This window comes from Penicillium longicatenatum (assembly GCF_028827895.1).
Source record: "Penicillium longicatenatum strain IBT 33135 chromosome Unknown contig_2_segment0_segment0, whole genome shotgun sequence".
Taxonomy (NCBI): Eukaryota; Fungi; Ascomycota; class Eurotiomycetes; order Eurotiales; family Aspergillaceae; genus Penicillium; species Penicillium longicatenatum.
Genome location: NW_026643120.1, coordinates 1172734 through 1198476, shown reverse-complemented (window position 1 = coordinate 1198476; position 25743 = coordinate 1172734). Strand labels below are relative to the sequence as shown.

At 48.7% G+C, this 25743-nt stretch overlaps 11 protein-coding genes across 11 annotated transcripts; 5 read left to right on the top strand and 6 right to left on the bottom strand.

The window, feature by feature from the left end:
• N7484_002977 (uncharacterized protein) lies at positions 1–1839 on the top strand (the record flags this gene model as incomplete). The annotated part of the gene is made up of 4 exons (XM_057113397.1): positions 1–272; positions 298–1281; positions 1314–1571; positions 1644–1839. 4 exons carry the CDS (start codon positions 1–3, stop codon positions 1837–1839), a joined length of 1710 nt encoding a protein of 569 aa, XP_056973537.1.
• A 568-nt stretch (positions 1840–2407) lies between these two features.
• Positions 2408–3059, top strand: N7484_002976 (translocation channel protein TIM22; the record flags this gene model as incomplete). The annotated part of the gene is made up of 3 exons (XM_057113396.1): positions 2408–2506; positions 2562–2657; positions 2721–3059. The coding sequence occupies 3 exons, from the start codon at positions 2408–2410 to the stop codon at positions 3057–3059; spliced, it is 534 nt and encodes a 177-aa protein (XP_056973536.1).
• Positions 3060–3856: 797 nt separating this feature from the next.
• Positions 3857–5230, top strand: N7484_002975 (alpha/beta hydrolase family protein; the record flags this gene model as incomplete). The annotated part of the gene is made up of 1 exon (XM_057113395.1): positions 3857–5230. The coding sequence occupies one exon, from the start codon at positions 3857–3859 to the stop codon at positions 5228–5230; it is 1374 nt and encodes a 457-aa protein (XP_056973535.1).
• Positions 5231–6417: 1187 nt separating this feature from the next.
• Positions 6418–7333, bottom strand: N7484_002974 (O-methyltransferase; the record flags this gene model as incomplete). Its single annotated transcript, XM_057113394.1, has 3 exons — positions 6418–6462; positions 6516–7232; positions 7295–7333. The coding sequence occupies 3 exons, from the start codon at positions 7331–7333 to the stop codon at positions 6418–6420; spliced, it is 801 nt and encodes a 266-aa protein (XP_056973534.1).
• Positions 7334–8119: 786 nt separating this feature from the next.
• N7484_002973 (aromatic amino acid ammonia-lyase) lies at positions 8120–10073 on the bottom strand (the record flags this gene model as incomplete). Its single annotated transcript, XM_057113393.1, has 2 exons — positions 8120–9900; positions 9950–10073. The coding sequence occupies 2 exons, from the start codon at positions 10071–10073 to the stop codon at positions 8120–8122; spliced, it is 1905 nt and encodes a 634-aa protein (XP_056973533.1).
• Positions 10074–10795: 722 nt separating this feature from the next.
• On the top strand, positions 10796–13008 carry N7484_002972 (putative FAD monooxygenase; the record flags this gene model as incomplete). Its single annotated transcript, XM_057113392.1, has 6 exons — positions 10796–10836; positions 10889–11075; positions 11130–11375; positions 11459–11618; positions 11674–11894; positions 11956–13008. 6 exons carry the CDS (start codon positions 10796–10798, stop codon positions 13006–13008), a joined length of 1908 nt encoding a protein of 635 aa, XP_056973532.1.
• A 505-nt stretch (positions 13009–13513) lies between these two features.
• N7484_002971 (uncharacterized protein) lies at positions 13514–14455 on the bottom strand (the record flags this gene model as incomplete). The annotated part of the gene is made up of 1 exon (XM_057113391.1): positions 13514–14455. The coding sequence occupies one exon, from the start codon at positions 14453–14455 to the stop codon at positions 13514–13516; it is 942 nt and encodes a 313-aa protein (XP_056973531.1).
• An 837-nt stretch (positions 14456–15292) lies between these two features.
• On the bottom strand, positions 15293–16473 carry N7484_002970 (cysteine synthase A; the record flags this gene model as incomplete). Its single annotated transcript, XM_057113390.1, has 2 exons — positions 15293–16290; positions 16353–16473. The coding sequence occupies 2 exons, from the start codon at positions 16471–16473 to the stop codon at positions 15293–15295; spliced, it is 1119 nt and encodes a 372-aa protein (XP_056973530.1).
• Positions 16474–16707: 234 nt separating this feature from the next.
• On the top strand, positions 16708–20229 carry N7484_002969 (condensin subunit YCG1; the record flags this gene model as incomplete). Its single annotated transcript, XM_057113389.1, has 2 exons — positions 16708–18774; positions 18832–20229. The coding sequence occupies 2 exons, from the start codon at positions 16708–16710 to the stop codon at positions 20227–20229; spliced, it is 3465 nt and encodes a 1154-aa protein (XP_056973529.1).
• A 466-nt stretch (positions 20230–20695) lies between these two features.
• On the bottom strand, positions 20696–21631 carry N7484_002968 (phosphoglycerate dehydrogenase; the record flags this gene model as incomplete). Its single annotated transcript, XM_057113388.1, has 1 exon — positions 20696–21631. The coding sequence occupies one exon, from the start codon at positions 21629–21631 to the stop codon at positions 20696–20698; it is 936 nt and encodes a 311-aa protein (XP_056973528.1).
• A 619-nt stretch (positions 21632–22250) lies between these two features.
• On the bottom strand, positions 22251–23341 carry N7484_002967 (uncharacterized protein; the record flags this gene model as incomplete). The annotated part of the gene is made up of 5 exons (XM_057113387.1): positions 22251–22527; positions 22586–22709; positions 22765–23015; positions 23107–23214; positions 23292–23341. The coding sequence occupies 5 exons, from the start codon at positions 23339–23341 to the stop codon at positions 22251–22253; spliced, it is 810 nt and encodes a 269-aa protein (XP_056973527.1).
• Between the last annotated feature and the right edge of the window lie 2402 nt (positions 23342–25743).

Sequence of the window (25743 nt, the reverse complement as noted above, 5' to 3'; positions counted from 1 at the left end):
ATGGAGAGCTCGGGAATGGGCGATCTACTTGGTCCACCGCCGGATGCGTCCCAGACTTCAACCCTCGAATCCCCAACACAGCCGGAGCCTGTATCCGAGCAGTCACACACTCTTTCTCGCTCCTCATCACTCTCGCAGAATAAACGATCGTCACTTCCACCTCGTGCTCACAATACAGCGCGACATGCCAAACGCCTGACCTTAAACCTCCCCATCCATTTCCCTTTGAATCATTCCCCAGCTGCAACCCCGGATAGCGCTGTTGCGTCGCCGTCATCCATGACCCCTGTCACACAGCCGTCAAACCCTGGGCTCCCTGCTCTCCCCCACCGGGACCCCCATCCCGTTTGATGTCGAAGACGATGGCTACGATTTTTTGCGGGCCATCGCTTCTCAGGAACGCAAGGTGATGGAGCTCCGCGAAGAGCTACAGCGGGCGGAAGCAGATTTGTCAACCATCAAGAAACAATGGGCGTTGTCGGAGAAGTCGAGGAAACGCACTGAGATAAGCCATCACGCTGAGCCGATGTTACCACTTCGATCTCCCGATCTGAGTGGGGTAGAGGCCTCGAGTATGAGCTCGCACCGCCGGGAACAAAGCATGAGTTCTGTCGGTAGCTCGGCCATATCTCAAGAGCGAATCAGTCGGGAACTGGATCGGCGGATGAGTATTCGTGCTGCCCCTACAGCTCCTGCAGGCACAACCATTTCCTCCAATGGTCGACGTGTCTTCCAGGGCTCACACACACGCACGTTGTCTCTTCTCTCTCCCGTCACCCTTACCTCTGGCCTGAGCCCCGGTCTGCCTGATCCTGAACGTATTGGTCGGACACCGCGTTCAGCTACTCTTCCATCGGTCGAACGCACGACTACTGGTCCGAGCATGGTAGCACCGATCGACGAGAGTCAAGTACCGGAACATCTGCTTGCCCAGTGGCGTAAAACCCTGCCTCCGCCATCTCGAGAGGCGCTTATGCGAACTGGTAAGCAGATGGCTTCGGATCTGCGTGAAGGTCTGTGGACATTCTTGGAAGACATCCGACAAGCCACCGTGGGCGAAGAAGGTATCAACGGAACCGAATCACGAACGATTTCATCACCGAACTCACTAGCACCACCCAATTCGCGGAAACGCGATTCGCTCGCCAAATCAAGGAGCCGAGAGCGGCTATCAGTTGCGGGGGACAAATCAAGATCTTCATCATCTTCGTCGCGGGGTAGGGGGCCAGCGGCCGAGCCAAGATCCGGTAAAGACTCCAAGCCGGCGGACATCGCCTCTTCGTTCTGGCATGAATTTGGCGTTGATTCACCAGCGCAGAAGTCTCCCGGCGCTCGTCGCAGCCCCTCCGAAAAAGTCGACGACACGACCCCGCGGGGGAGAAGGAATCCGAGCGGCTCGGTCGCCGCTCCGGCAGTCCCGTGGAGGATGATACCGCCGATAATTGGGATGTCTGGGATACTCCGTTGTCCGGAAATAAAACACACACACCCTCGTCTAGTCGGTCGACTGTCGAGTCGAAGCTAGACCAGTCACCCACGACGCAGGGTAGTAGTCCACGAACCAGTGCTAGGTACATTTCGACTTTTTCTGATTTTATATATGACAATCTGGTCATGAGCTGACGCTGACGCTCGATCCGCAGCTTTGGCGAGTGGAATCCTACTTCCGCCCCTCCTGATCCCAGCGTAACCGAAGGCATCCCCTGGCCTGCTATCACCAAGCTGGCACCCTCCAAACTCCAGCGTACTGCTTCCAATCTTATGGCTGAGTGGGAGCGCAGCCTTTCGCCTTCTCCGGAGCGAAAGGACTCGTCCGGCAAAAGCAGCAAGAAGGACTAAGCCTGCTTTGCTTTTCTTTTCATCTTCTTTTCTATGTATATATTCTCCCCCATTTGCTTCTTCGGCCCCATTGATGGGGTCTCCGTTGGGCGATTTGGCACGACACAGCATCCTTGAAATAATGTAGGGCTACGACTGTTGCACCCACGAGAGCGTTGCTTCTTTTCTTCTCTTTCTACAATTTGGAGCGTCTGGTTCTTTTGGTTGGTTTCTTTGACCTTGGCCTCTGCTTGTTTATAAACCTGATAAATAAGAAACCCAAATATCAAATCACCGTTATTAACGAGCTCAGTGAGATTCATTCTGTCAATAATTCAAAACATGATCTAGATCTGTAAACCCGTGCTGGCCGATAGTCACGTGATGAACCGCCACCTTGGTTGATCTGCCGCGCCGCAAAAATAAATTTGCGTGAGTTGCCGCCTCCGCAAGATTCTCCGCGCTCCGTTGGTTCGTGTCCGTCTTCCTTAGGGGATCTAATTACGCTCCAAGTCCTATCGACCCAGGCATCCTCCTCGAAAAGGAAAACCACCAAAACCCCTCACACGATCAACCACCTGAAACAGTCATGAATCCCGCGGGTATGGGTATGGGACAGCCCATGGGCGGCTTGGGAGGAAACCCCAACGCCGGCATGAGCGAGCAAGAACAAGCAATGGTCAAGATGGTACGCTATTTTCTACCAATCTACTCGTCTTCTAACTAACAAACTTGCGCAACAGATGCAAGCCGGTATGGAATCCTGCCCCGTGAAGACAGTCATCTCCGGCACAATGGGTTTTGGTCTCGGTGGTGCATTCGGTCTCTTCATGGCCAGTGTAAGCATTTGCCCCTTCCACCTTAACTACCTTGCAATTCTAATCATATTATGTGATATCCAGATGTCCTACGATTCCACCTTCACCCCGCAAGGACGCGCAATCGCCGATCTCCCCTGGCGCGAGCAGGTCCGCCGCGGTTTCAAGGATATGGGTGCGCGCTCCTGGTCTTCTGCTAAGAACTTCGGTATCGTCGGCGCACTTTACTCCGGAACTGAGTGCTGTATTGAGGGTCTTCGCGCGAAGAATGACTTGACCAACAGCGTTGCGGCTGGTTGTATGACTGGTGGTATCTTGGGTGCGAAGGCTGGCCCGCAAGCAGCTGCTTTTGGTTGTGCGGGTTTTGCGGCTTTTAGTGCTGCCATTGATGCCTATATGCGTATGCCTGAGTCTGATGATTAAGCTTGATCTCGACTCGACTTCGCCTTCGACTACCACCTTCATTCTGTCGGCTGGCTTGTTTCGATACCTTTTGTTTTCGGTCTGTACTTCTTCTTTACGGCACTTTGGCGAATATTTTGGATAGAACGGAAGCATAGAGGGCGTTTGGGTTGCTTTATACTTGTACGATATATTCCTGGCTGTACATAATGCGCGACAAGTTGGTTGCTGGGGATTCGGCATGGGGTCCTCAGGACTGCTTTGTTCTGACTTGATGGATTATCTCCACTTCCAAAAAAGACTGGTTGTTGATTCTTAAATTTGTGCCCAGGTGGGCGATTTCAATATAGTGAAATCGGCTAGTTTGCCATATTCTTTCAAGATTCATTTGATTGCTGTTAAATAGCTCCAGACAACACTTATCTCTTCTTAGACTAACATGATTCTTGTCCTTTTGTTTACGAGCAATAGCTGTTGCTCTTTATTGCCGCTGTTTCCCTTTAGTGGCGTATACCCATACCTCGTAGCGTCCGTTAAACCCTGGCACAGACTCCCAAGGCCTCGATTGTATGTGCATATGCTCGATAGTGCTTATATCACATGATCGAATCGTACTCATGTCTGTCAATTGCCTCAGCCAGTCTCTTGTCCATTGTTTTTAGGTGGAGAACTGGTAAACATGCTTGTAGAGAGCCCCAATTACTAGTTTGCTCTACCATATAAGTTCCAACCACTTTTGATCCTACTTTTTGCTCCCGTTTATTGAGAGATCTCTATAACAGCGGGTTCCGCGGGCTCATCACCTACAAAACCAGGAAATGGCTTGCTCCGTTTGGGCAAAGGTGGCTGCTTTGGCTGAACGGATGGGAGTGCATCTGACCGCGTCGCGGCGGCTAGATGTGTCAAAGGCTCAACTTCGCGTCCGGGAAATTGTTCGACAAATCGAAAGTGAGATTTGGGCAGGTTTGCGGCTGGAATTCATCCCACTTGTCCGATTTTTCCTCTCAGAGTCTCTCCTAGAGAAGAGCTGGAAGATTGTAGGCAAAGCTTTCGGTCCACTTGAGAGCGTTGGCGATCCAATTGTTGTCAGCGGATGGTGGCTGACCTCTATTAAGGTCCCACTAAGATTTCAGCACGCAGAGTTTGGTATGCTACTACAAATGACTTCGGCAGGCAGTCTTGTGGGTCTTCGCTTTCTCCCAATGAGAGCGCTCGGGCTCGGAGCTGGCTGGCAGATGCCCTGCTATGCCGACAACATTGCACGCGAATTCGATATTACACTCGGGAAAAGTGAATCCAAGGTCGGAGGAACTTTTTGTTTGCCTAATATCACGGAAGAGCAAGCTGGGATACCAAGGTTCCCTTGTGTGGTTTTTCTGGCGGGCTCGGGGCCATGTGATCGAGACTCGACGGTGGAGGATAACAAGCCATTCAAAGACCTTGCATGGGGTCTAGCTCGTCATGGAATTGCCTCTATTCGATTCGATAAAGTGACTCGCACCTACCCTAAAGTTTTTCGCAATCGCAAGAATATGACCTTGACAGACGAATATGTCGAACATACAGTCGATGCTATATTGCAGGGCCAGAACCATCCGAATGTCCTTCCTGAGCGAATTTTTGTTCTGGGACATAGCCTTGGTGCAGTGGTTGCTCCCATAGTCGCAGCTATGGAAGCTTCAGTCGCAGGCTGTGTCATCATGGCTGGGCCAGCGGAGCCAATGTATCGATCTTTGATCCGACAGCTTCGCTATATTCAATCGTTGGATGGCCCAGAAGCAGTACTTCTCGGCAAGCGGATTCATGAAGCGCAGGTGCAGGCTGATTTAGCAGATAGCGATCATCTCACGTTGTCAACGCCTGCTAAGCAACTTCCATTTGGGATAGGCCCGTCTTATTGGCTTGACTACCGCAAATTCGACCCCATTGGAACTGCTAGCTCTATGAGGAAGCCTATTCTCATCATGCAGGGTGGCAGGGATTATCAGGTCACCGTACAAGATGATTACAAACAATGGCACACGGCTCTCCACGGAAAACACAATGTTCAATTCCATTTATATGAACAACTAAACCACCTTTTCATTGCGGGAAAATTGCCATCGACACCACTCGAATACAGTGCTCCAGGCAACATAGATGAGCAAGTTATAATCGACCTTGCCAAATGGGTGCATGCAAATGTACTCTAGAAGCAGTCCCATGCCTTGCAAACAGGTCTTACAGAAGGACGTGCACATTTACTTCCGGTTTCTTCTTGTTTGCGATGGCGAATATCGTTTCCTTGCATGTTAGTGCGTGCATGGGCGAATACACATTGAAGCCTTGGTCAGTTTCGCGGTAATGCTTTCTGACTTGCTTAAAGTTTATGTTGTGAAACAGAACTGCAGGTCTTCTCATGCAGCAAGCTTTATCGGGGTTCAAGCTCAGTAACATGAGCGACTCTGATGGCAATGTCAATTTGCTAGCAGACCTGTGCACAACTGCGGGCGGAGACTTGGGCTTTCTTCAACCTGCACGGGTGTTACACTCGTACAACCTATCAAGATGTGTCAGATTCATGAATAGAGATCCGAATACGAATAGGCAGAGCCTTGTTCTTTGCAGCTGTATGATTGTTCAGTCAGTCTGCTTGTTTTAAAGCAATGAATTCTTCATTTTACGTTGTGATTACAGGCGATTTGGCTGGACAGGAATTCTTGGTGGCACGCGCGGTGAAGAAAGGCGTGTAGAGGCTACTCATCTACAAATCTCGTAGCTAGTCTCGCCGAGGGTCTAGACTCGGGTACGGGTAAATTGATGTCACCCGAGTAGCGGTGGAGTTTGTGAACTCGAGTGCAATAAGCAGCAGGTAGCGCATCTGCCGATCTTCGCTTACCTCACCACCCAACCCATTGACTCGGTTAGTTCTACGTCAGATGATAGTGGGAAGGGAACGGGGTCTGTGCCAGTATTAATCCTGTTTTGGCTCACAAAATGATGAGGCAAAAATGCATTCAAGTACACCCTCATCTGCATGGATACCGATGCACTTGTACGATACCAAATACTAGAGGGGAACAAGAGTGCGAAGAATAAAATCTTCCGGATTCAGTTGTAAATACCAGATCATAAATTATATGGGAGAGGAAGTGTGCTCGGCACGCAGAGCCACTTAAAGCTGCAGCAAAAATGTACAACAAGTGTCAAGCAAATACGTAGTTGAGGCCTGTCCTTACGTTACGCTTTGAAAAAAGAATACACTGTAGCGAGTAATCAATTCAACGCATCAAGAGAGGAAGAAGTAGGATAGATAATGGGTCTCTTTCACCAAGTATGTAGGTAAAAAGACCATTAACTGCCAAACAATGAGTCCCTGGCGTACAAAAGACCATCCATCTCAGTTTCCCTCGACCTTCACACAGCGAGTCACCTCCAAGCTGTCCTGTTCAATGTCAGTATCGATGATCATATTTTCCACCTATGGATCAAACTGACTGGCTCTCCTGTCGGTTCAAAGCTGTCGATAAGTCGAGTCTCATAAACCAGCTGTGGATTTCCCAGAGACTTGTCCGGGCCAACCTCACCCAAGAGGCGTTGCTGTTCTTCACGCATTGCTTCAATCTTCTGAGCGACTGATATCTGGACATAATCCCGATAGTCTGGAACTCCCGGGGAAATCACGTTGTCGGCAATGATAGTTGTACCGGGCCCAATAAGTTTGAGCTCCTCGCAGAGTTTCACATCATTGACATAGTGTAACTTGGCATGATCAATAAAGAAGACGTCCACGTGGCCGGTCGAGTGATTCTCGCGAAGCTTTCGAAGCGAGTCCCGGCAGGGGCCCACAACAATCTCCACTACATCATCTAGCTCCGCGAGTTCAATCAGCACCCTGGCTATACCAGCAAACTTTGGGCTTCTCTCAAGACTGAGGTACTTCCTTCCACCAGAACGCTTGACGGCGTTCCCGAATAGAAGGGCAGAGTACCCCACATACCCACCCAGCTCAACCATCAGATCAGGCTCAAGGCTGGGAATCAAATCTTCGGCCACGATCTTGCCTTTTTCATGCCCAACGTTCATCAAAAAGTCTCTGGTCTGACCGTACTCATCAATGGCAGCGAGAATGAGTTTTGGGTTTCCACGCATCTGGTTGTATTCGGGATGAGACTGGATGAATGCGAGAAGCCCTTCCTCTCGCCCATCATCGTGCTAAGTAAATGTAATCATCAGCTATTGATGGATTGTATTCTTTAGATGGGTCAGCAACGAACGAAGATTGTCTCCTCGGGCTTGTAGTATTTGTTTCCCATTTTTGCTTTGGACTTGGTAACTTGAGATTCGTAGAACGATGAAAGATGACCTGTGGAGACCCTGCTTTACGGCCCATCAAGTTTTTGTAGAAGATTCAAAAGGCTGCTGAGCTGTGCTCTATGACCTATGTGAACTCGGTGATCTCTACTTCCCAGCCTTACCAGACAAGACTTTGCCACCGCCGATTCTGGATGCCCTACAGACGTGGTAAGTGTAAATTTCAATACACGCACATCAAAAGAGCAAGATTACAGTTTATGACGTGCGAGTTGCCCAAAAGAAATGAGAGTTTGGCCCGTGAGGTACGCAATCAGACAATCCATGTCATGCGAGATGGCCAAAAGAACTGTATGCACATACCTTGAGGCCAGTTCGGGCAAGAGCATAGTTTGTCTTATGCGAGATGTCACAAGGGAATGAATGATCGACATATTGGAGTCATGCATCACCCTTTCAGGCAGCATTGGGACTCTGACTGGAGAGTGAATGCAGGAGTGCTACAAGGCGTGTTTCTCTCAACAAGTATCCATTGGAGTGAATCAGAAACTAAATGACAGTAAGGTCCTGTCACTGAATACATACCTCCAAAGTACGTCAAGTTTTACCAGTATAATATACGTTATTTTACAGCATGTGGTGGTGGGAATCGTAAGAAAGATTTACTGTTACTTGACGGATCAAAATAGCGAATCAAAATAGAGCAATAAAACATTTGTACCATCTTACTAAATAATGAAGTCCCGGAATGCGGTTTATCTCTGGATGAAAGTACTGAAAATCATTCCTTAATCATCGGTCGCTCTCTCTAGAGCCTCTCTGATCTCCCCATCCCGAATGGCCGTATAAATCCGTGTCACCATTGACCCAATGTTCTTTTTCCGTTCCTCGGTTCCCTCGATACCGGGGTGATCCACGAGTCCACGATGTAGAGGGACCTGAAGCGTCTGCCGAACCCAGATATAAATTTCCTTTGTTGATTTGGCCAAGTAATTTGGCGTAGATGGATTCAAGATGAACTGGTGGCGTGTCTTTTCGTGCTCTTCGGCAAGAATTGACGCTGCTGAAGTATTCCAACTCTTCACAGCTTCGTATAACGACAGACTCGCTTTGTGAGTCATGATAATATTGGTTATACAATTTGTAGAATCGATAGACGAAGCTGTACAGCGTGGTTTAATATCCAACTGGTTGTGAGCAGACCATGACGCCACAAGCTGCGTCCAGACAGCTCTGAAATCATCTTTGATAACAGTACCACTAAACAGGTCGTTGTAAAGAGAAGATAAATGGGGCTCAATAGCTCCCAGAAAGTCTTTCTCCAGGGCTCGGAGATCCAAAGCTTGACAAAGGATGTACAGATGTGCTGCACTCATCGTGTGTAAGATATCGGTTGACTGGCTAGCAAAACGAGCAGCTATCAGAGCAAGGGAGTTCACTGACTGATTGCCCATCTCGGCCACATGGACGTGGGCCGCAACAGGGTTACTGATCAGTGCCAACTCAGAGAAGTATGATGACATGTTGATATCAATTGCCTTGCACGTAAAGGAGATACTTGGATCATCAATACACAGGTTAGGAGATAGCCCCTTGTTCATCGTGGGGTTGATGATCTCGTTGCACTGAGACACCAGAAGTCTGCCAAACATGACGAGGGCCACTCTTGTCTTTTCCATCGCAGATGTGACGGACGCGGCCTGAAAGTTTCCTCCATGATGAAATCGATCCCCTGCCACGTCGATAAGTGGATTATCCGTTGATGAGTTGAGCTCGGTGATGATCTGTTGGTTCGCGAGCGATAGGTCTTCCAGCTGGGGCCCAATCCACTGCGGTGCAGTGCGAAGTGCATATCGATCCTGCACGAGCCCTTGCTGCTTCGCCTGTGTCTTCTGGCTGAACTTTGATCCAGTCAAGAACTTTCTGATGTTGGTAGCTACCTCCGCCTGACCTGGGTGGGGCCGACACTGTGAAATAAATTCATGGTAGTTATCCACAGAGCCCAGGAGCGCTTCAGTTGCCATTGCTGTCAGAAGCTGAACTAGGATAGCGAGCGTGTTTGTATCATGCAATACTAGAGCTGCCGCAGCTGCGCTAGGTGCCGTGCCATTCATTAATCCAAGAGCTTCTTTGGCTCTGAGAGTCAACGGCATGATACCAAGCATTCTCAGGGCGCTCGCAGCATCTATGGTCCTGATGTCACCCTCTTTTGTCTTCATCTGCACCATAGCATCCGAATTACCCTCCACAAGCCCACCAATATATGATAAAGGGCTCAGGTCTCCCGATGCAGAGATGCTTCCTCTCAGAGGAATAATTGGCGTGACTCTGTGATTGAGCGCTTGAAGTACCAGGTCGATGATTTCCATTCTCACTGCAGAGTGACCGCGTAGCAATGAGTTACATCGCAAGACCATTGCGCCACGTACGACGTCATGTGGGAGAGTATGGCTGTCAACACTTGAAGGTGGAACAATCCCTGCTTGGTGATGTTGCAGAAACGCTTTTTGTATGCTCTCAAGTCTTTTGGTTCTGGTGCTGGCATTGCCACCGCAACCAGTGTTGACGCCTGGTAGCATGAGATTCTGAGCAAAGATAATACCGTTGAGAGATCTTACCGTAGATGTCTTCGCCATCTTCCAAGTGCGCGTCCAAGACTTGAATACTCTCCTCGACTCTTTTCGATACCAGATCGGAGTGCTCAAGCGAGACCCTGGCCTCAAATCTAAATACAGTGAGCATGGTTTCTTGAAGCAAGCGATTTGAAATATTACCTAGCTATTAAGACCAGATGCACTAGCCTAAGTGAATTACTTTCTCCATCCAGTGCCACCTCGGCTTTATCTTCTATATGGCTTCGTAGCCATGCCCAGTCCTGTCTCCGCTGTTCAAGAAAAACAGTCATGTTGAATGGATTGGTAATGGATAGCAATGAAGAAAGAATGTTGTTGTGTATCAGGCTTTAGGGCAGCTTTGGTGCAGTCAATGTGAAATGATATGCTTTAATGTAAGTGAACGGCACTGCCTTTTATATTACCGAAGAACCGCCCGTGTAAAAGAATATACGATCCAGTATAGTATTTCTCATACATACCGGCTGTATTTTAATCGTCACGAGATAAACTTCCCCGAATTTCAGATACGAATGATCGACGATGGGTAACCCCTACAGGCCCGCCCGCAGTTTGAAAGACGATTCTGTCTAGAATCTTGATTCAACGCATAATTACGTTATGGTCAACCCAGGTTTCCTACCTCGGAAAGTTCGAATGCATCTGATTCCCAACTGGGAAGGTACCAATGTCGTTCTAAGAAATTTATCTTGATTTGCCAAGTTACATATATTGCCGCGCCCTGTATTGGTGATGACTCTTACTTCCATTCCAGATAGGCATGGATTCTCCGAAAACATTTCTCAGTCATCACTTTGTTCCACAATTAGTATTCTTGGGTTCAATAGCGCCATGAAGCTGGATGTCTTAATCGTCGGCGCTGGTCCGGCGGGGTATGTGTGCTCATGGAACTGCACCGGCAACATTGACTAAGCTTCATATTAGGCTGACGGCCGGGACATGGCTGGCACGAACAGGAGTCAAGGCAATGATCATAGATCACAAGTCATCCAGAACACAAATCGGTCATGCAGATGGGATTGAAGGCCGCACCTTTGAAATCTTTGATAGCTTCGGCATTGGCGAAAAGATCTGGAGCGAAGCTAATCGGACGATCGATCTCTGTCTATGGGTACGTGGTTCAGATGTCTCTCATTCGAGATAAGATGCTGAATGTCCTTTACAGAGTTCTGACGAGCATGGTAAAATCCAACGTGACCAAATCTTAGCAAACACCAACCCTGGGCTTTCTCGGTACCAAGAATCTACTCTTGGCCAAGGTAAAATCGAACAGCACTTGGTGGACCTAATACAGTCTCATGAGAGCGTTGAGATCAAGTGGAGCACCACACCATTAAGCCTGATCATTCGTTCCGATGACACTTCTCATCCTGTGGAGATATTGATTCGTACTAAGACAGCATGTGAAGAGGTGAGGCCAAGTTCAGCGTCGACGAATGAACCTCTATGTCATTGGGGAGTCTATTTGAATGAACACTAATGGGAAGGAATTAGTCAAGCGATGAATTCACCGAGACACGTATAGAAGCAAGATACCTTATTGGATGTGATGGTGCACACAGCTGGGTGCGAACACAACTTGGCCTGAAGCTGAAAGGAGATCACACAAATGAAAGCTGGGGGGTCCTTGACTCGGTCCCAATCACCGATTTTCGTGCGTTGTCAGATAATCCCCGGACATGGCCCTCTGATACTGACATCTGCTGGAGCCGATATCCGGAAGAGATGCATCGTCAAGGCTCAGTGTGGGAGTTTGATGGTAATTCCGCGGGAGCGAGGCCTAGTCCGATGCTATGTTCAGCTGTCGTCGGAGATCGCAAAAATACTCCAGGCGAAGTTTTCCTCACAAACTTTGATCGATGTCATCCGAAGGATTCTGCATCCGTACCATTTTGACACTTCACAGGTAGAATGGTCAACAATATACACAGTATGTGCTCGTCCCAGACAAGACGCATTATTAGCCGCATATTAACATGCCGTATATCTAGGTCGGTCAACGTCTGTGCGACAGATATTCGATGGATAGCCGTGTTTTTCTGGCTGGTGATGCAGTGCATACACATTCACCCAAGGCCGGTCAAGGAATGAACGTGAGCATCCAAGACAGTTATAACCTGGGCTGGAAGCTGGCTTCAGTCATCAAGGGTCGAGCGCACCCAAAGATCCTGAGAACTTATCAACAGGAGCGTCATGCCGTTGGTAAGAGACTAATTGGGTTTGACAAAAGGATGGTTGAAGGTGTGTGTGAGAAGAATACAAAGGTCAACAACGAGGATCATTTAGCACAACATGATTCGCTCAAAGAGACACTTCAGGAGGAGAACACTTCTGCGTCCGGCTTGACTGTCCGATATAAACCTAGTCTCTTGATCACACCAGGATTGAACGTCCAGTCATCAACAATCCGAAAGAATCTTGGGTATCTACTTCCCTTCAGCAGGCCTCACCTGGCGTCCAACATCATTGTCGGGGCTCGGTTTCCGAGCGCCCAGGTTTTATGCCAAAGTGACTCTCGACCATGGCATCTTCAACAAGCTTTGCAAAGTATGGGGCAGTGGCATCTCGTCGTTTTTGGAGGTGACATTTCCGATGCCATTCAAATGGAATGCGTGCAGAAGTTGAACGCAGGAATTGTAAATGAGCAAGGAGTGATCCACAAAATCAACCAAGGGGATGACGTGGTGGGTAAGGTTCATACATACCTTGTTCATTCCGCACCCAGAAACGCGGTTGATTTGATGGACCTGCCAGAAATATTCAGGCCTTTTGACGAGATTAATGGATATGACTATTGGAAAGTATTCGCAGACAATGATCAATACACCGATACTAGGGGAGCCGCCTATGAGTTTTATGGTATTGGAGGTGAAGGTTGCATAGTCCTCCTACGTCCGGATCAGCATGTTTCTTTCGTTGGAAATTTGAACGACTTGGCTTCTGTTGAGGCGATACTAGCCAATATTGGTTTCGAAGACTTAGACGAAGGGCAACAATCGAATGAGAAACCAACCCTAAATGGTTCGCAAAGGGAAGACCAATAATTGGAAAGATTAGTCAGTGCGTGGCCTTCAGCATAAAAAATGATACGAGGCCCAGTCGTCGTATTGAGCCTTAGGCTTACTCATACCTTTTCCCTGAGATTTAGTCGAACAATTTCGAATTTGCATTTTATTTCACGTTACTAGCTGAAATAAACGGGAACAAGAACAAGAATAAATAAACGTAGAGGAATTCCTAGAGGTGAGAATTGCTCCGGGGCCAGGTATCTTCGCCATTAGAAACTGAAGAATTTACATCCATCTTGCATGTATAGTTATCGATGCAGGCCACTGAGCCGCTGTACCGTAACATAGTAACCCACTTTCTGTTTCTCCTTCGGCCCCCATATTAATTTATAGAAAAAATCCCCAAGGTTTCCTTCCTTTGTGTCATCGTGGACAGTATACCTTTTCTTCCTCCAGTCACAAAATCGATCAACTCCATTTTCAAGCAATAGTTCAACCAAGGGAGCAGACCTATGTCTAATGGCCTGTAGCAATAGTGGCCTCATGCGTGCCGGAGGACGCAAGATTGATGGAGCATGAACATCTGCTCCATATTCAACCAAGACAGCAGCTGAGCGGCATCTCCCAACTTGATGGCTGCTTGAAATGGTGTCCTCGGTATAGCTGGAAATGTTCCATTTGGATCAACCCCGTGGCCCAAGATGAATTTCAAGAATGCTGGCCTCTTCTCTTGGGGGCAATCATGAAGAACTGTGAGCAAGAGCCTCTTTTGACCATAATTGGACTTGGCTTTGATGTCAAGTTCGCCGCGGTCAAGCAGGTATTTGGCTGCGTCCACCTGTCCATATTTAACAGTACCTATGAAAGAGTTAAACAATTGGTCATGATATCCGTAGGAGTCACGGTTCTGTTCCAAGCAGTAGTGCATCGAATCTATTTTCCCAACTCTCGATGAGCATAATGTCGCCCGATCTAGGCTATAGGCGTAATAATTGTGGGCTTTTAGGAACTTAGTAGAGAGCTCCGTCGTTTTCAAGTTCCCGGCTCGTGCAGACGTCACGACCGCGCCGGAGTTCAATATACAACCCCATATATGATCTCTTGCTCCGATGGGCCCCCAGCAATTGATTATGGTCCTGATGATATCTTCACTGCCCATTTGTGCAGCAACTTCCATTGGCACAACCTTGAAGCGGACGCTCTGCGTAGTGATCCATATTCCAGTGCTCAGAAATATAGACTCTAGCTCAGCAGCATCACCGTGAATTATGGCACTAGTCATAAGAGCCAAATGGAGAGCGTCGGTTGGAGGTTCCCAGGTGCGTCGCTCCAAATTGCGAGATACTTCTGAGCATGATGCGTGACGATCAGAGTCGAGAATGTCTTGATAACAATCAAACTGCCCATAGAAAAACACATCGATGATTTTATCGATTAGGGCTTCTGTTTCCTTGCGAGTTCGGTTATTTGGCAGATCCAGCATTTCCTGGACATGGCTCGAGAATAGACATGGACGCAGGGTATGACGCTGCACTTTTAGATGAAGATATCGACGTTTTAAAATTGTTGGGAATCTATTCCACCATCTCTGTCCTAATCTCTCACAATTAGGATAGTCTAGGCGGAAGCCGACATCGTCATTTTCGAGAAGCGTTGGATCTTTCGTTATAATGGTCATAATCTCACTGGCGAAAAACCCTAGCAAAGAATTAGAGAACACTCTTCTCCAGTATGGTTTGTATGGCGATCGTACTGCTCAGGAGTCTCATCCGTACAAGCTTTTTGATTGGTATGGATCTAGCGGCCTCTTGGAGGATCATGGCAAGTATCTCCGCCGGGAGATGCATCCTTGTAGTAATCGCGTGGGAGGTTGAGAGTTAGAATAGGTTGCCCCTCACTTGCGGGTTCCAAATGGGCTGAGTGTTGCGAATGGTTCCTTCGAGTCTTGTTTTGCCCATGTGAGTCACGACCTCCAGATTGGTGGCTTGCTTAGTGTTACATGCGTAAGATAACCAGCCGAACAGGGAAATTGAAGTTTGAAGATGGGTATGCTCGTTTCCGAAGTTTCAAACCAGATGCAATAAGCCATGGACTATAATGCACACGTGGCCTGGATGTTGTATTGGACTCTAGGTTCCAGTGTTGTATCGAGAAAGGAAGCCCAAGGCTAGGTTTATTGATTCTACTGTCATTTTGGAGAGATCGACATCTAAGCAACATTCAACTGTCTTGACATAGACCACGTGAATCTTGGAAATCTTGAAGCTAGGAAAACACATTTTATGTTCAGACTAAATCTCTACAGATATCTTGAGTCGGTTTAAGGTAGCACAATGTACTTCTCCAGGTGCTTGGGAATAGAGCTGCGGAGGTTCTTGCTTTCGAGCCAAGTCTTGGAGAACAATCGGTCAGCGTAGCGGTAAGCACCATCACACAGGATGGTCACAACAGTGCTACCCTTGCCCATCTTCTCGGCAACTTCCTTAGCAGCCACCACGTTCAGAGCCGAGCTAGCTCCCAGATAGAGGCCCTCCTCGTCCAGACAGCGGTAGACCATCTCAATGGTTTTCTCATCACTGATGTTCAGGGAACCATCCAGCAGGTCAATGTCAGGCTGGAGATTGTCGGTCACACGGCCCTGGCCAATGCCCTCAGTGATACTGCCACCTGAGCGGTCGACGAGCTTGCCGCCGCTCTGGATGTAGCTGTGCAACACACTGCCCGGCGGGTCAGCCAGGAAGCTCTTAACACGACCGTCGCTGGCTTCCTTCAGATAGCGTGTGATACCAGCGAGCGTACCACCGGTACCGGTAGCGCAGGTAAAGGCATCAATTTTACCGCCAGTTTGCGCCCAAAGCTCCGGTCCAGTTGTCTCGATATGGGCTTGGCGGTTGGCGGTGTTATCGAACTGGTTGGTCCAAACTGCGTTATTCAGAGACTCGGCATGCCTGCGCGCCTGGTGGTTGTAGTTCTCGGGATTATCGAATGCGACGGCAGGGACTGGGTAGACCTCGGCACCCAACAACCGGAGCAAGTCAATCTTTCCCTGAGACTGGGTGTTGGGCATGTAGATCACCAATTTGTAGCCCTTGGACCGACAAACATGCGCAAGGCCAATACCGGTGTTACCGGCAGTGCCCTCGACAACGGTACCGCCAGGCTGAAGCAGTCCCTTCTTCTCGGCATCCTCGACGACAAACAGCGCGGCCCGATCCTTCACACTACCACCAGGGTTTTGGAATTCGGCCTTGCCCAGCACATTACATCCAGTCTCTTCAGAGAGGCGCTTTAATCTGATCAAAGGAGTGTTGCCAATTGCTATATAGACACGCATTTGTAAGCTAATTGCTTCGGAACCCGCAACGGAGCTATTGACCTACCTTCCGTCAGTCCATTGACAACGCCCTGCGCTGTGGACACCCGTGAAGTGTACGCAGGTCGGTTTTCAACAGCAGCACGAACGGCCGTAGTGCCAAAGCGACGAATGCTTTGCCGAAACATCGTGAAGTACAATATGCAACAATGATTAAGCTGCATGTAACCGGGGATTTGGGGTCTCCGATAGCGGGGATGAGTCAGCCACGTTCAAGTCAGGTGACCGCTTATCGTCCCTTCCCCGTTTGGGCTGTTTGTTTACCGCCCGCATTTGCTTTCTTCCTTGCTTCATCTGTGGATGCGCGCCCTGCCATGCGTTTTGTCTCTTGTTAATCGCATCTCCGATAACACATACCCACCATGCCCGGCCGAGTCGCCGCCCGCTCGACCTCCGCGACGACGCGCAGGTCATCACAACAACCTTCTGCGGGGCGTGCCCCCTCAGTGACTCCATCATTTACGATTCCAGATGAACCTGCACTCCCTGAAGCATCTCCCAACCTCCGTCGTGATGTGTGTGCCATTTTTGCAGATGCGCAGCGCTCAACTACAGGCCATCGTAAGCTTGCGGTGCGTTTGCGAAAACTACAAGAAATTTGCAGCGGAATTGCCCAAAAGAACAGGAAGGGCAAGGAGCAAGAACAAGAGGAGATTGTGTTCCCTGAAGAGGAGACGCTACCGGAGAAGGAATTTAACGTGGAAGTTGGTCGATGTATCCTTCGAATTTTGCCCATCAAGAAGTCCGAGCCCGTCGGGGACCGTATCATCCGCTTCATGGACAATTTCCTCGCCCATGCGTCCGAGAAAGACAACGAGTTATTTGCCTCGAGCGCGGATGACGAATATGAGATGCAGACTTCGCCCGAAACCCCGACCTCACGCCTAACCTCGAGCTTGGTCGCCTTGATGGTGCCCCTCCTGGGTGCCAAGGATAAGATGATACGATTCCGCGCCACTCAAATTGTCGCACACATTGTCAACACCCTTGAGTCAATTGATGACGAACTATACCACACTATCCAACAGGGTCTGTTAAAGCGAATCCGCGACAAGGAATCATCAGTCCGTGTGCAGGCTGTTCTAGGCCTTGCACGATTGGCTGGCAACGATGAGGAAGAGGATGGCAACGGCGATAGTTCCACCGCGCTTTTGGAAAAACTTATTGAAATTATGCAAAATGACACCAGCGCCGATGTTCGTAAGAATCTTCTCGCCAACCTCCCACTGGCCCCGGTCACCCTCCCCTATCTTCTCGAACGTGCCCGCGATCTCGACGCAGCAACAAGACGCACCTTATATTCTCGAATTTTGCCTACGCTAGGCGATTTTCGCCACCTGTCCCTATCTATGAGAGAAAAATTACTCCGCTGGGGTCTGCGAGACCGTGATGAAAGCGTTCGGAAAGCAACCGGCAAGCTGTTCTTTGACCGCTGGGTGGAAGATTGTGCCGGTACCAACGCCGGGGAGGAAGCGCCTGCAACTGCCCAACGCACAGCTCCTAAAATCGATGCTCTTCTTGAATTGCTTGAGAGAATCGATGTCGCCAATACTGGCATGGAAAGCGGGATTGCCCATGAAGCGATGCGCAGCTTCTGGGAAGGCCGCGCGGATTACCGAGATGCGATGGTCTTTGATGAACCCTTTTGGGAGTCCCTTACGGCGGAATCCGCCTTCTTACTGCGATCTTTCAATGACTTCTGCCGCGTCGACAACGATGGAAAGTACGAGAGCCTTGCTGAAGAGAAGATGCCGGAAGTCACCGCGCTCGGTTATTACCTCGCCAAATACATGAACGAGCTCTTGCAAAGGAAGAAATTGTCCAAGGAATCCGGGGACGCAAATGATGACGACGCAGTCGAGCAAGAATTCATCGTCGAGCAACTTCTTCACATCGCTATCACCCTGGACTATAGTGATGAAGTTGGTCGGCGGAAAATGTTTGCGCTCCTTCGAGAATCATTGGCTGTGCCAGAGCTTCCGGAAGACTGCACCAAGCTTGCAGTTGAGACGCTCAGATGCGTGTGCGGTCCAGATCGCGCCGGCGAGGGCGAATTCTGCAGTGTCGTGCTCGAAGCTATTGCTGAAGTACACGACACGATTATGACAGAAGATAGCTTTGTTTCCGCGAAGTCAGAGATCAGTGATGATGCCAGCAGCCGCCATCGCTCCGAGACCCCGGGTGAAGAGGAACCGGTTCCATTCAACAAGGAAGAAGCCAAGGCCAAGATCGTTCGAGAGATCGTGGTCAACATGAAGTGTCTTCATATCGCCCAATGCATGCTCCAAAACACCGAGGGTAACCTGCAGCAGAACATGAATCTCGTCACCATGTTGAACAACCTCGTTGTACCTGCCGTTCGAAGCCACGAAGCCCCAATTCGGGAGCGTGGTATTTTGTGCTTAGGTCTCTGCTGTTTGCTTGACAAGGTTGGTCATCTACACCAACAGTGACCGGAAATGAATCATTCGCTAATATACTTTTAGAATCTCGCTGAAGAAAACATGACACTCTTCATCCATTGTTATAGCAAGGGTCATGAGGGCTTGCAAGTCACTGCATTGCAAATCATCTGTGACATGGTTACAACTCACCCTTCACTCCTCGCCCCTATCACTCAATCTGACGGCGAAACCGTGACGACTCCACCCATCCAGAAGCCTTTGCTCAAGGTGTTCTCACGTGCACTGAAAGCGAACTCTCCGCCTAGTGTGCAGTCTGCTGCTGCTACTGCACTTTCGAAACTCTTGCTTACCAACACCTTCACACCATCAGGGTCCAACGTCCCAGCTGCCATTCAAGAATATAACCAAGCTTCCGTTGAGACATTATTACAGTCGCTGGTGGTTGCCTTCTTCCACCCACGCACGAAGGGGAACCCTGCTCTCCGACAGTCGCTTGCATACTTCTTCCCAGTGTACTGCCACTCTCGGCTGGACAATATCCAGCACATGCGGCGTGTTGCAGTGCCGGTGATCCGTGCAGTCATCAATGCTGCCGAGGAACACTATTCTCTTGAGGCGGAAGAAGACAGCGATGGAGAAGTTGATGAGAGTGTTGGAGAGCGCGAAGTCAAGGCGCTCATGACCGGTGTTGTGGGTATGCTGGCTGAATGGACTGATGAACGCCGCGTTGTTGGTCTGGGTGGCGAGCGTGTCTTGATCGGTGGAACAGCCAGCTCAACTGCCTGTGGTTGGGTACACCTTGCGCTGGTCAAGGATATTTTGGAGCGTGTTCTGGGTATCAGTGCTGGACCTAACCGCTGTTCGCGTGAGGAGCGCAAGCTTATCTTCTCCCTTTTGAGCAAGCTTTACGTTTCCGCTCCAACGCTACCTTCTCGCGCTGGATCGCGTGCTCCGGAAGGCGAAGACCAATTCCGAACAAGCGTTCGCAGCGCCACAGCTCTCGAGATTGAGCCCGACAATATCCAACTAGCCCAAGAAGTCAAGGAATTGCTCGATCAAACCATAGAGGAGGGCCTTGCAGCGGAAGCTTCCAGCCGCAATGCTTTAGTCAAGACCAAAAACTCAGTCCTGAAGATCCTTGCTGTTGCCCAGGATGCTCGCGCCGCTAGTGTACGCCCTCGCGCTGGAACGGAGGATCTTGAGAGTGATGCCGGCAGTGTCCGCTCCGCGAGCGTGCGGCGTTCTGTCGAGCCTTCTGGGATTAACCGACGCCATGTTTCTGTAGAACCCAGCATCATGGAAGAGGACGAGGACGAAAATGACAATACCCGAATTCGATCTGGTAGCGTGCGTCCATCTGTCGAGGGCGGTGCTGCTAGCCGAGGCTTGGTCTCCGTGGAGCCTAGTATCATGGAGGAAGATGAGGATGATCATGATACTAGCAGGGGAACGGTGATTAAGGACGAAGTCGATGCTTGATGATTGATCTCAATGGCTGGTATCTTTGGGTGGCGTTTGTTGAGGTTTGATTCCCGGATTTTGTGGTCTTGATTTTGGGGGTTGGGACTGGCTTGAATTACTTGTACATGATCTTATTGATTTCTATCATTCTTTTATACGGAATACCACCGCTTGAACACTTCAACATGAAACCAGATTTATACTTGCCATACACCTAGGGTGCGGCTGGGTTCGCACTACCCATTCAGGAAGGAAGATGGGTTCTCAAGGTTCATTGTTTGAGTCAATAAGGAAACAAAGTATTATCAATCTTATTGGCTATTCAATTTCAGCTGCGTCATTGCCATTAGCCCACCAGGGCATAATAAACTTGTAGGAAAAGTGACTACCTACACCAGTCTTGTCCGATAAATGATAGAAACAACCAGTATGTAACTCCTCCGTAGCATCTATCGTCTATTTACAGTTTGCTATCCCGTGCTAGTCAGATGACATTCTTGAGCGGCTGCGAAGCCAAGTAGCGCCGCAAGTTGTCCGCAATAAACTCAGTACAACCCTCAGGTCTTCCACCAGCCGCATGAGGCGAAATGACCAGATTAGGAGTCTTCCATAACCGACTTGACTCAGGAAGCGGCTCGGTCTTGAATACATCAAGAGCAGCACCCGCAATCTCACCCTGCTCCAGCGCATCCGCCAACGCATCTTCATCAACAGATGTACCCCGACCAACATTAACAAGCCAAGCATGCTTCGGCAACAACTTAAGTCTCTCAGCATTCAGCGCATTATTTGTAGAATCAGACCCAGGCAAAATCATAACAAGTGCATCCGTCTCGGGTAGAAGCTCCTCAAGCTTATCTTCGCCGAAAACCTCAATGCCATTGCGCACGCCGTGGCTGCGAGCGATACCTTTAACCTCAGCACCAAGGCCGGTAAGGTAGGGAGTAAGCTTCTTCGCGATACTACCGAAGCCCCAGATCAACACACGGGAGTTCCGGAGTGTGGTGAAGTCACTGCGGGGAAATGAGCCGCCAAGGTGGCCGGGCCATTTCGACTGGAGTTGATAATCGCGCATTTCAAAGAATCGGCGAGCTCCGGTTAGGAGGAGGCCGAGGGCGTGCTCGGCGACGGGTCCATCGTGTAGACCTACACCAGTCGTGACGATGATCTTTGAACGGTCGAATCCGGCATTTAGCACGTCATTGGGGCCTGCGGCGAGAGATTGGATCCATTTGATGTTCTTCATGCGCTTTGCGGCGTCGGACAGGTTTGAGGCGGCATTGGCCCAGGTCACGAGGATATCGGCGTCAATTAGATCCTCTGGGATTGGGACCTTTACGTCGTAGGGGTGGAGGGTGACTGAGAAGCCTTGGAGGCTTTGGATGTCGAGTTCAACGGAGGTGGGGTAGAGGAGTTTCATGGTGGTTTGTGATTGTAGAGGAATGGATAGGAGGAAGTGTTAGGAGTTTGTTACAGTTTGCGCGAAAATGGTAACTTAGTTAATTTCTGTGATTACCAAGACCCCCACTGATTGACGTATTTTCGCACCAATGGTACCGGTGCTTTTGGGATGAGGAAGGCGTGGGGGTGAAGTCATTGAACCCCGCACTCGGCGATATGAGCGACGCACCGGGAAAGTTCAGTCGCCGACAACTCGGAATTTGTCCGACGGCAGACTTGTGGATTGCCCATCCGATTGAATCTTCAACTTTCAATGCTCCCGATATAAATGGCGTGGTTTCATTCGTGCAGCCTGCATCTTTATTTTGTCCTTATCAATCACCCTTTTATAACTTCCTTTTATAGTTTCACAATACCCCAACTCCTGAGAGTTAGCGGATCAAAATATAGAGCGGTGCTTCTACAAAGGCGCTTAGGGTTGCTCGTCAAGTCTGAATCAATTTGGTCATGTTAGATGAAATGTACAATCACGTGCGAAGTAACACCAGTCAACTTTCTTTGAGGACCACCCTTGTCTTATGACAAACATGCAGGGCATGAGACTATAGACTGTCCCACCATCTCAATCAGTAGCAATATCAAGCAACTTGTGCCAACACAGCCACCGGAGACCAATTATAGATAAACCCAGCGGAGTTCTGCAAGGACATCCGGTAGAGAGCCACCTCTAGTTCAGAGATCGAGAGCTGCAGATTCTGCGCGAGTTGTCTTTTAACATCTTGAATAATCACCCGCAGAGCCATCAAGTAAGTGTTTGTGCAGAGTTGTACCAACTCCGGCTTGAAGAAACCATTTTCCGATTCAATGATCTTGAATTTCTCCTCTCGTAAGCGGTTTGGCAAATCCGATACCCAGCTGTAACATCGCATATGTCAATTCGATAAGCTTAAATGCTGTTGCTTAGATAACGTACCCGTAGTCGAGATCAACCTTCGTGAAAAGGTGGTTGATATCTCGTTCAAATTCTTCTGCCTCGGTGCCTTCGATACGTTGGTGGACTAGGTCGGCATCTTCCCATTGGATATATCCACCAGGCTCTACAGGCAACGTGTTAGCTTCAAGAAAGACCTATGTGCTTTTGATTGGCCATACTCAGGAGCTTCTTGGCATGGTTGATTATTCCCGATATGTCACCGTCTCGCAGATTGCTTGCCCACATACGAAGGTGGACAGCATCGTATTGGCCCTCCAGTGATGCAGGAGGATCACTCAAGGAGTCCAGCAGGCTGAGCTTAACGTTCTTGGGCCACAGCTCCTTTTGTGGAAATTGGTCATCGCAAATGTCATACCCATGTAGCTCAACAGTCGGTGGAAGCTGTCTTGCAAGGTCCATTAACCAGACGCTGTTCAAATGTTTGAAATCAGTCTATATTCTGCAGGATGAAAGTAGAAGTAGATACAGGTGATTGGAATATTTAAATCAAAGATACTTACGCTGTTCCAGTCCCAAGCTCCGCAATCTTCGTGTTATCCGTCACTTCAATATCGGGATGCAGCTCATAACCTCTATGGAGTTTCCAAAGCAGGTGCTCTGCATACAGTCTGTGTATGGTTAGCGCTCTGTACGATGTTGTAACTCTCGTCTTTGACGCAATTTCAAGAAGAAGGTCTTTGCTAACCTAACAGAATCTCCAATACTTCGGCCCAAAACGGGGTCATCCTGAGTCATGGTCATCTTTGCTCGGAAAGGTCGAAGGATAGCCTGATAAAAATTTCAGAACCAGAACTTGTTGATTTAGCTTGGTTTTCTATATTTTCCTAGTGCAGCCCCTCTTGAGCCTGGGACTTGGATTTATTTATATGTGTGTTCTCAGTCCGCAAAATTGTTAGAGACTCGAGCTGCACATCGGCTCGGTGAAGGAGAGAAGAGGTATGATCGTTTGGAAGGCCAAAGCTTCGACATCCATGACGTGGTAGTTATCCGTATCGGGATATTTGGACAGATTGATCGTCAGTTCGCATCGGAACATCATTTCATTTTTTGGGGAGTGGGAGCAGAAACAATGTTTCGATAATTGGATCAGAGCCTTTCATTCAAGGTTTCACGAGTGCAGGCGGTATATGCACTCGGGCACACCATCCGGTTTTAGTTGCCAAATAGTGATCTCTGCCAACATCTAAACTCGATAGACCTGTGTCTGTCCAAAAGGAGCGCGACGTGTCTATAAAGAGAACAAGGTTTGGGATTGCTGATTAATTAGAACCATCTGAAGTTTTGTGCTTGGGTCTCTCGGTATATTTTCAACAGGGGATTGATCGGCAATTTACATCTCAATGCATTGCTCTGAACATTCACGTCAACTTGAGCGATGAGGTCATTACGTCAAAAGCCTGCCACGAAAGATGTTCCAAGGCTTGAACTCACCCAAGTTACTTACAAAGATCGTTCTACCTAATAAACCGAGTGCTCTAGATTGTGTACTCTATCTGACTTGTGCGTGTTTCACAGAGATTCCAACCTGCCCAGAAACGTAATTTTGGAAGGATACTATTGCATCGTACTACATGGTATCTTACCTAGATTATCTCTCTCGCCACATCTTCAATTAGGAGTTGATTGAAAATATATGTATGATGCCTTTCTATAGAGATTTACGACTATCGAGACAAGATTTGTAAGTAGCAACGTAAAGGAGCATCCAGGTACATTGCTATGCTGCTATCTCGAGGCCTAAGAGATTAAGCTCCCTTTGATCATGAGAAAGCGAGGACAAGATACTCACAGATCCGAAACCCAAAAAAAACTTTCATGTACGTTCCCATGTCTAGTTTCTTCACAAGCTAGACCGCCGCACTGGAGATAGTCGTCATATTGGCAGAACACTATGACTATGATTATCGCCGTTGCGAATTTCTGATCGAAAAATGCGTCCATCGGCATTTTCTCCGGTACAGGCTTTGCTTCGCTCAAGATGGCGCGGTGATTTGCCACTGAGAGCAAATTGAGACATTCAATCGTCCAGAGGACGCACACTTTGTTGCCTTGACAAAACGATATTGATCTTTCCAAACGTCAATTCGCGTTCATTCCGAGTGATACCGAGCTTCAAACTTTTCTAGGCTTCGCCATATCTGGCTTTGAAGAAGGAAATGAATGAATGGGCCTGTATATCATCCATGATCTACTTGCTTGGTGGGCATCGTTGCGATAAGAACAAGTATTGGGTGGCTGAGAAATAGGAAGCTTGTCGCTGCCGAGAAGATTCTGTGTTAGCCTGTTGTGCAAACTTAGGTGCAAACTTAGAGTACCGATCTGGCAAAGGTTCTTTAGGTATTACCTCCCTTGCGATATGATAGTGACTGATTCCCAGGTCTGGGCCTTGCCGTGATCCAACATCTATAGATGTAGCTCCAATATATTCTTGTATGATATCCGATGCCATAATACCATATAGACGTGGAATGTAGGGATGGAATTCTGGGGTAAAGTTTAATGCTATTTATGGAAGAGAGAATCGGCGAAGTAAAGGGGTAGTGAGACACTACTTTATACTATACCTCTGCCTAGATGATTACGTGCGGCCACATAGGGTCATGCGGCATCATCTATGCTGGGATGTTCGAATTTTGTCAACGAAGTGCTTGTTCGAACATTCCATTACAGTTAACATCCTGAGATAATCCATGACGACGGGCTCCCTCATCTTATTGGTGTGCCCAGCATATCATCTACAGCCCTTGTGATTCACTTGGCGCTGGGCAGATATATATAGACACATTTGAGCGGATCCATCCGTGATCCAACCGAGGATAGCTCTACCTAACTTGATTCGTCTGCTGTACAAGATACAGTAATTGCTACTAGAATGACTTGAATCAATACTGGGTGATTCCATTGGAAGGAGACTGGTGAACCATGGTATTTAGTAATCAGGTACCTGCCACGTGATGTCCAAAGTACTTCCTCGAATCTTTCGGTTTGTCGTCCTACTGGAGCCAAATGGCTCGAGATTCTCAAATTCCCCCCTGAAATGTCCCTCTGACTTGATGATCTCTTGAGAGGAATGTCCGTCGATGTCCGGAGGAACATCTAGACGAGTTGAAAGCATGGGCCCATTCTCGGTGATTCTG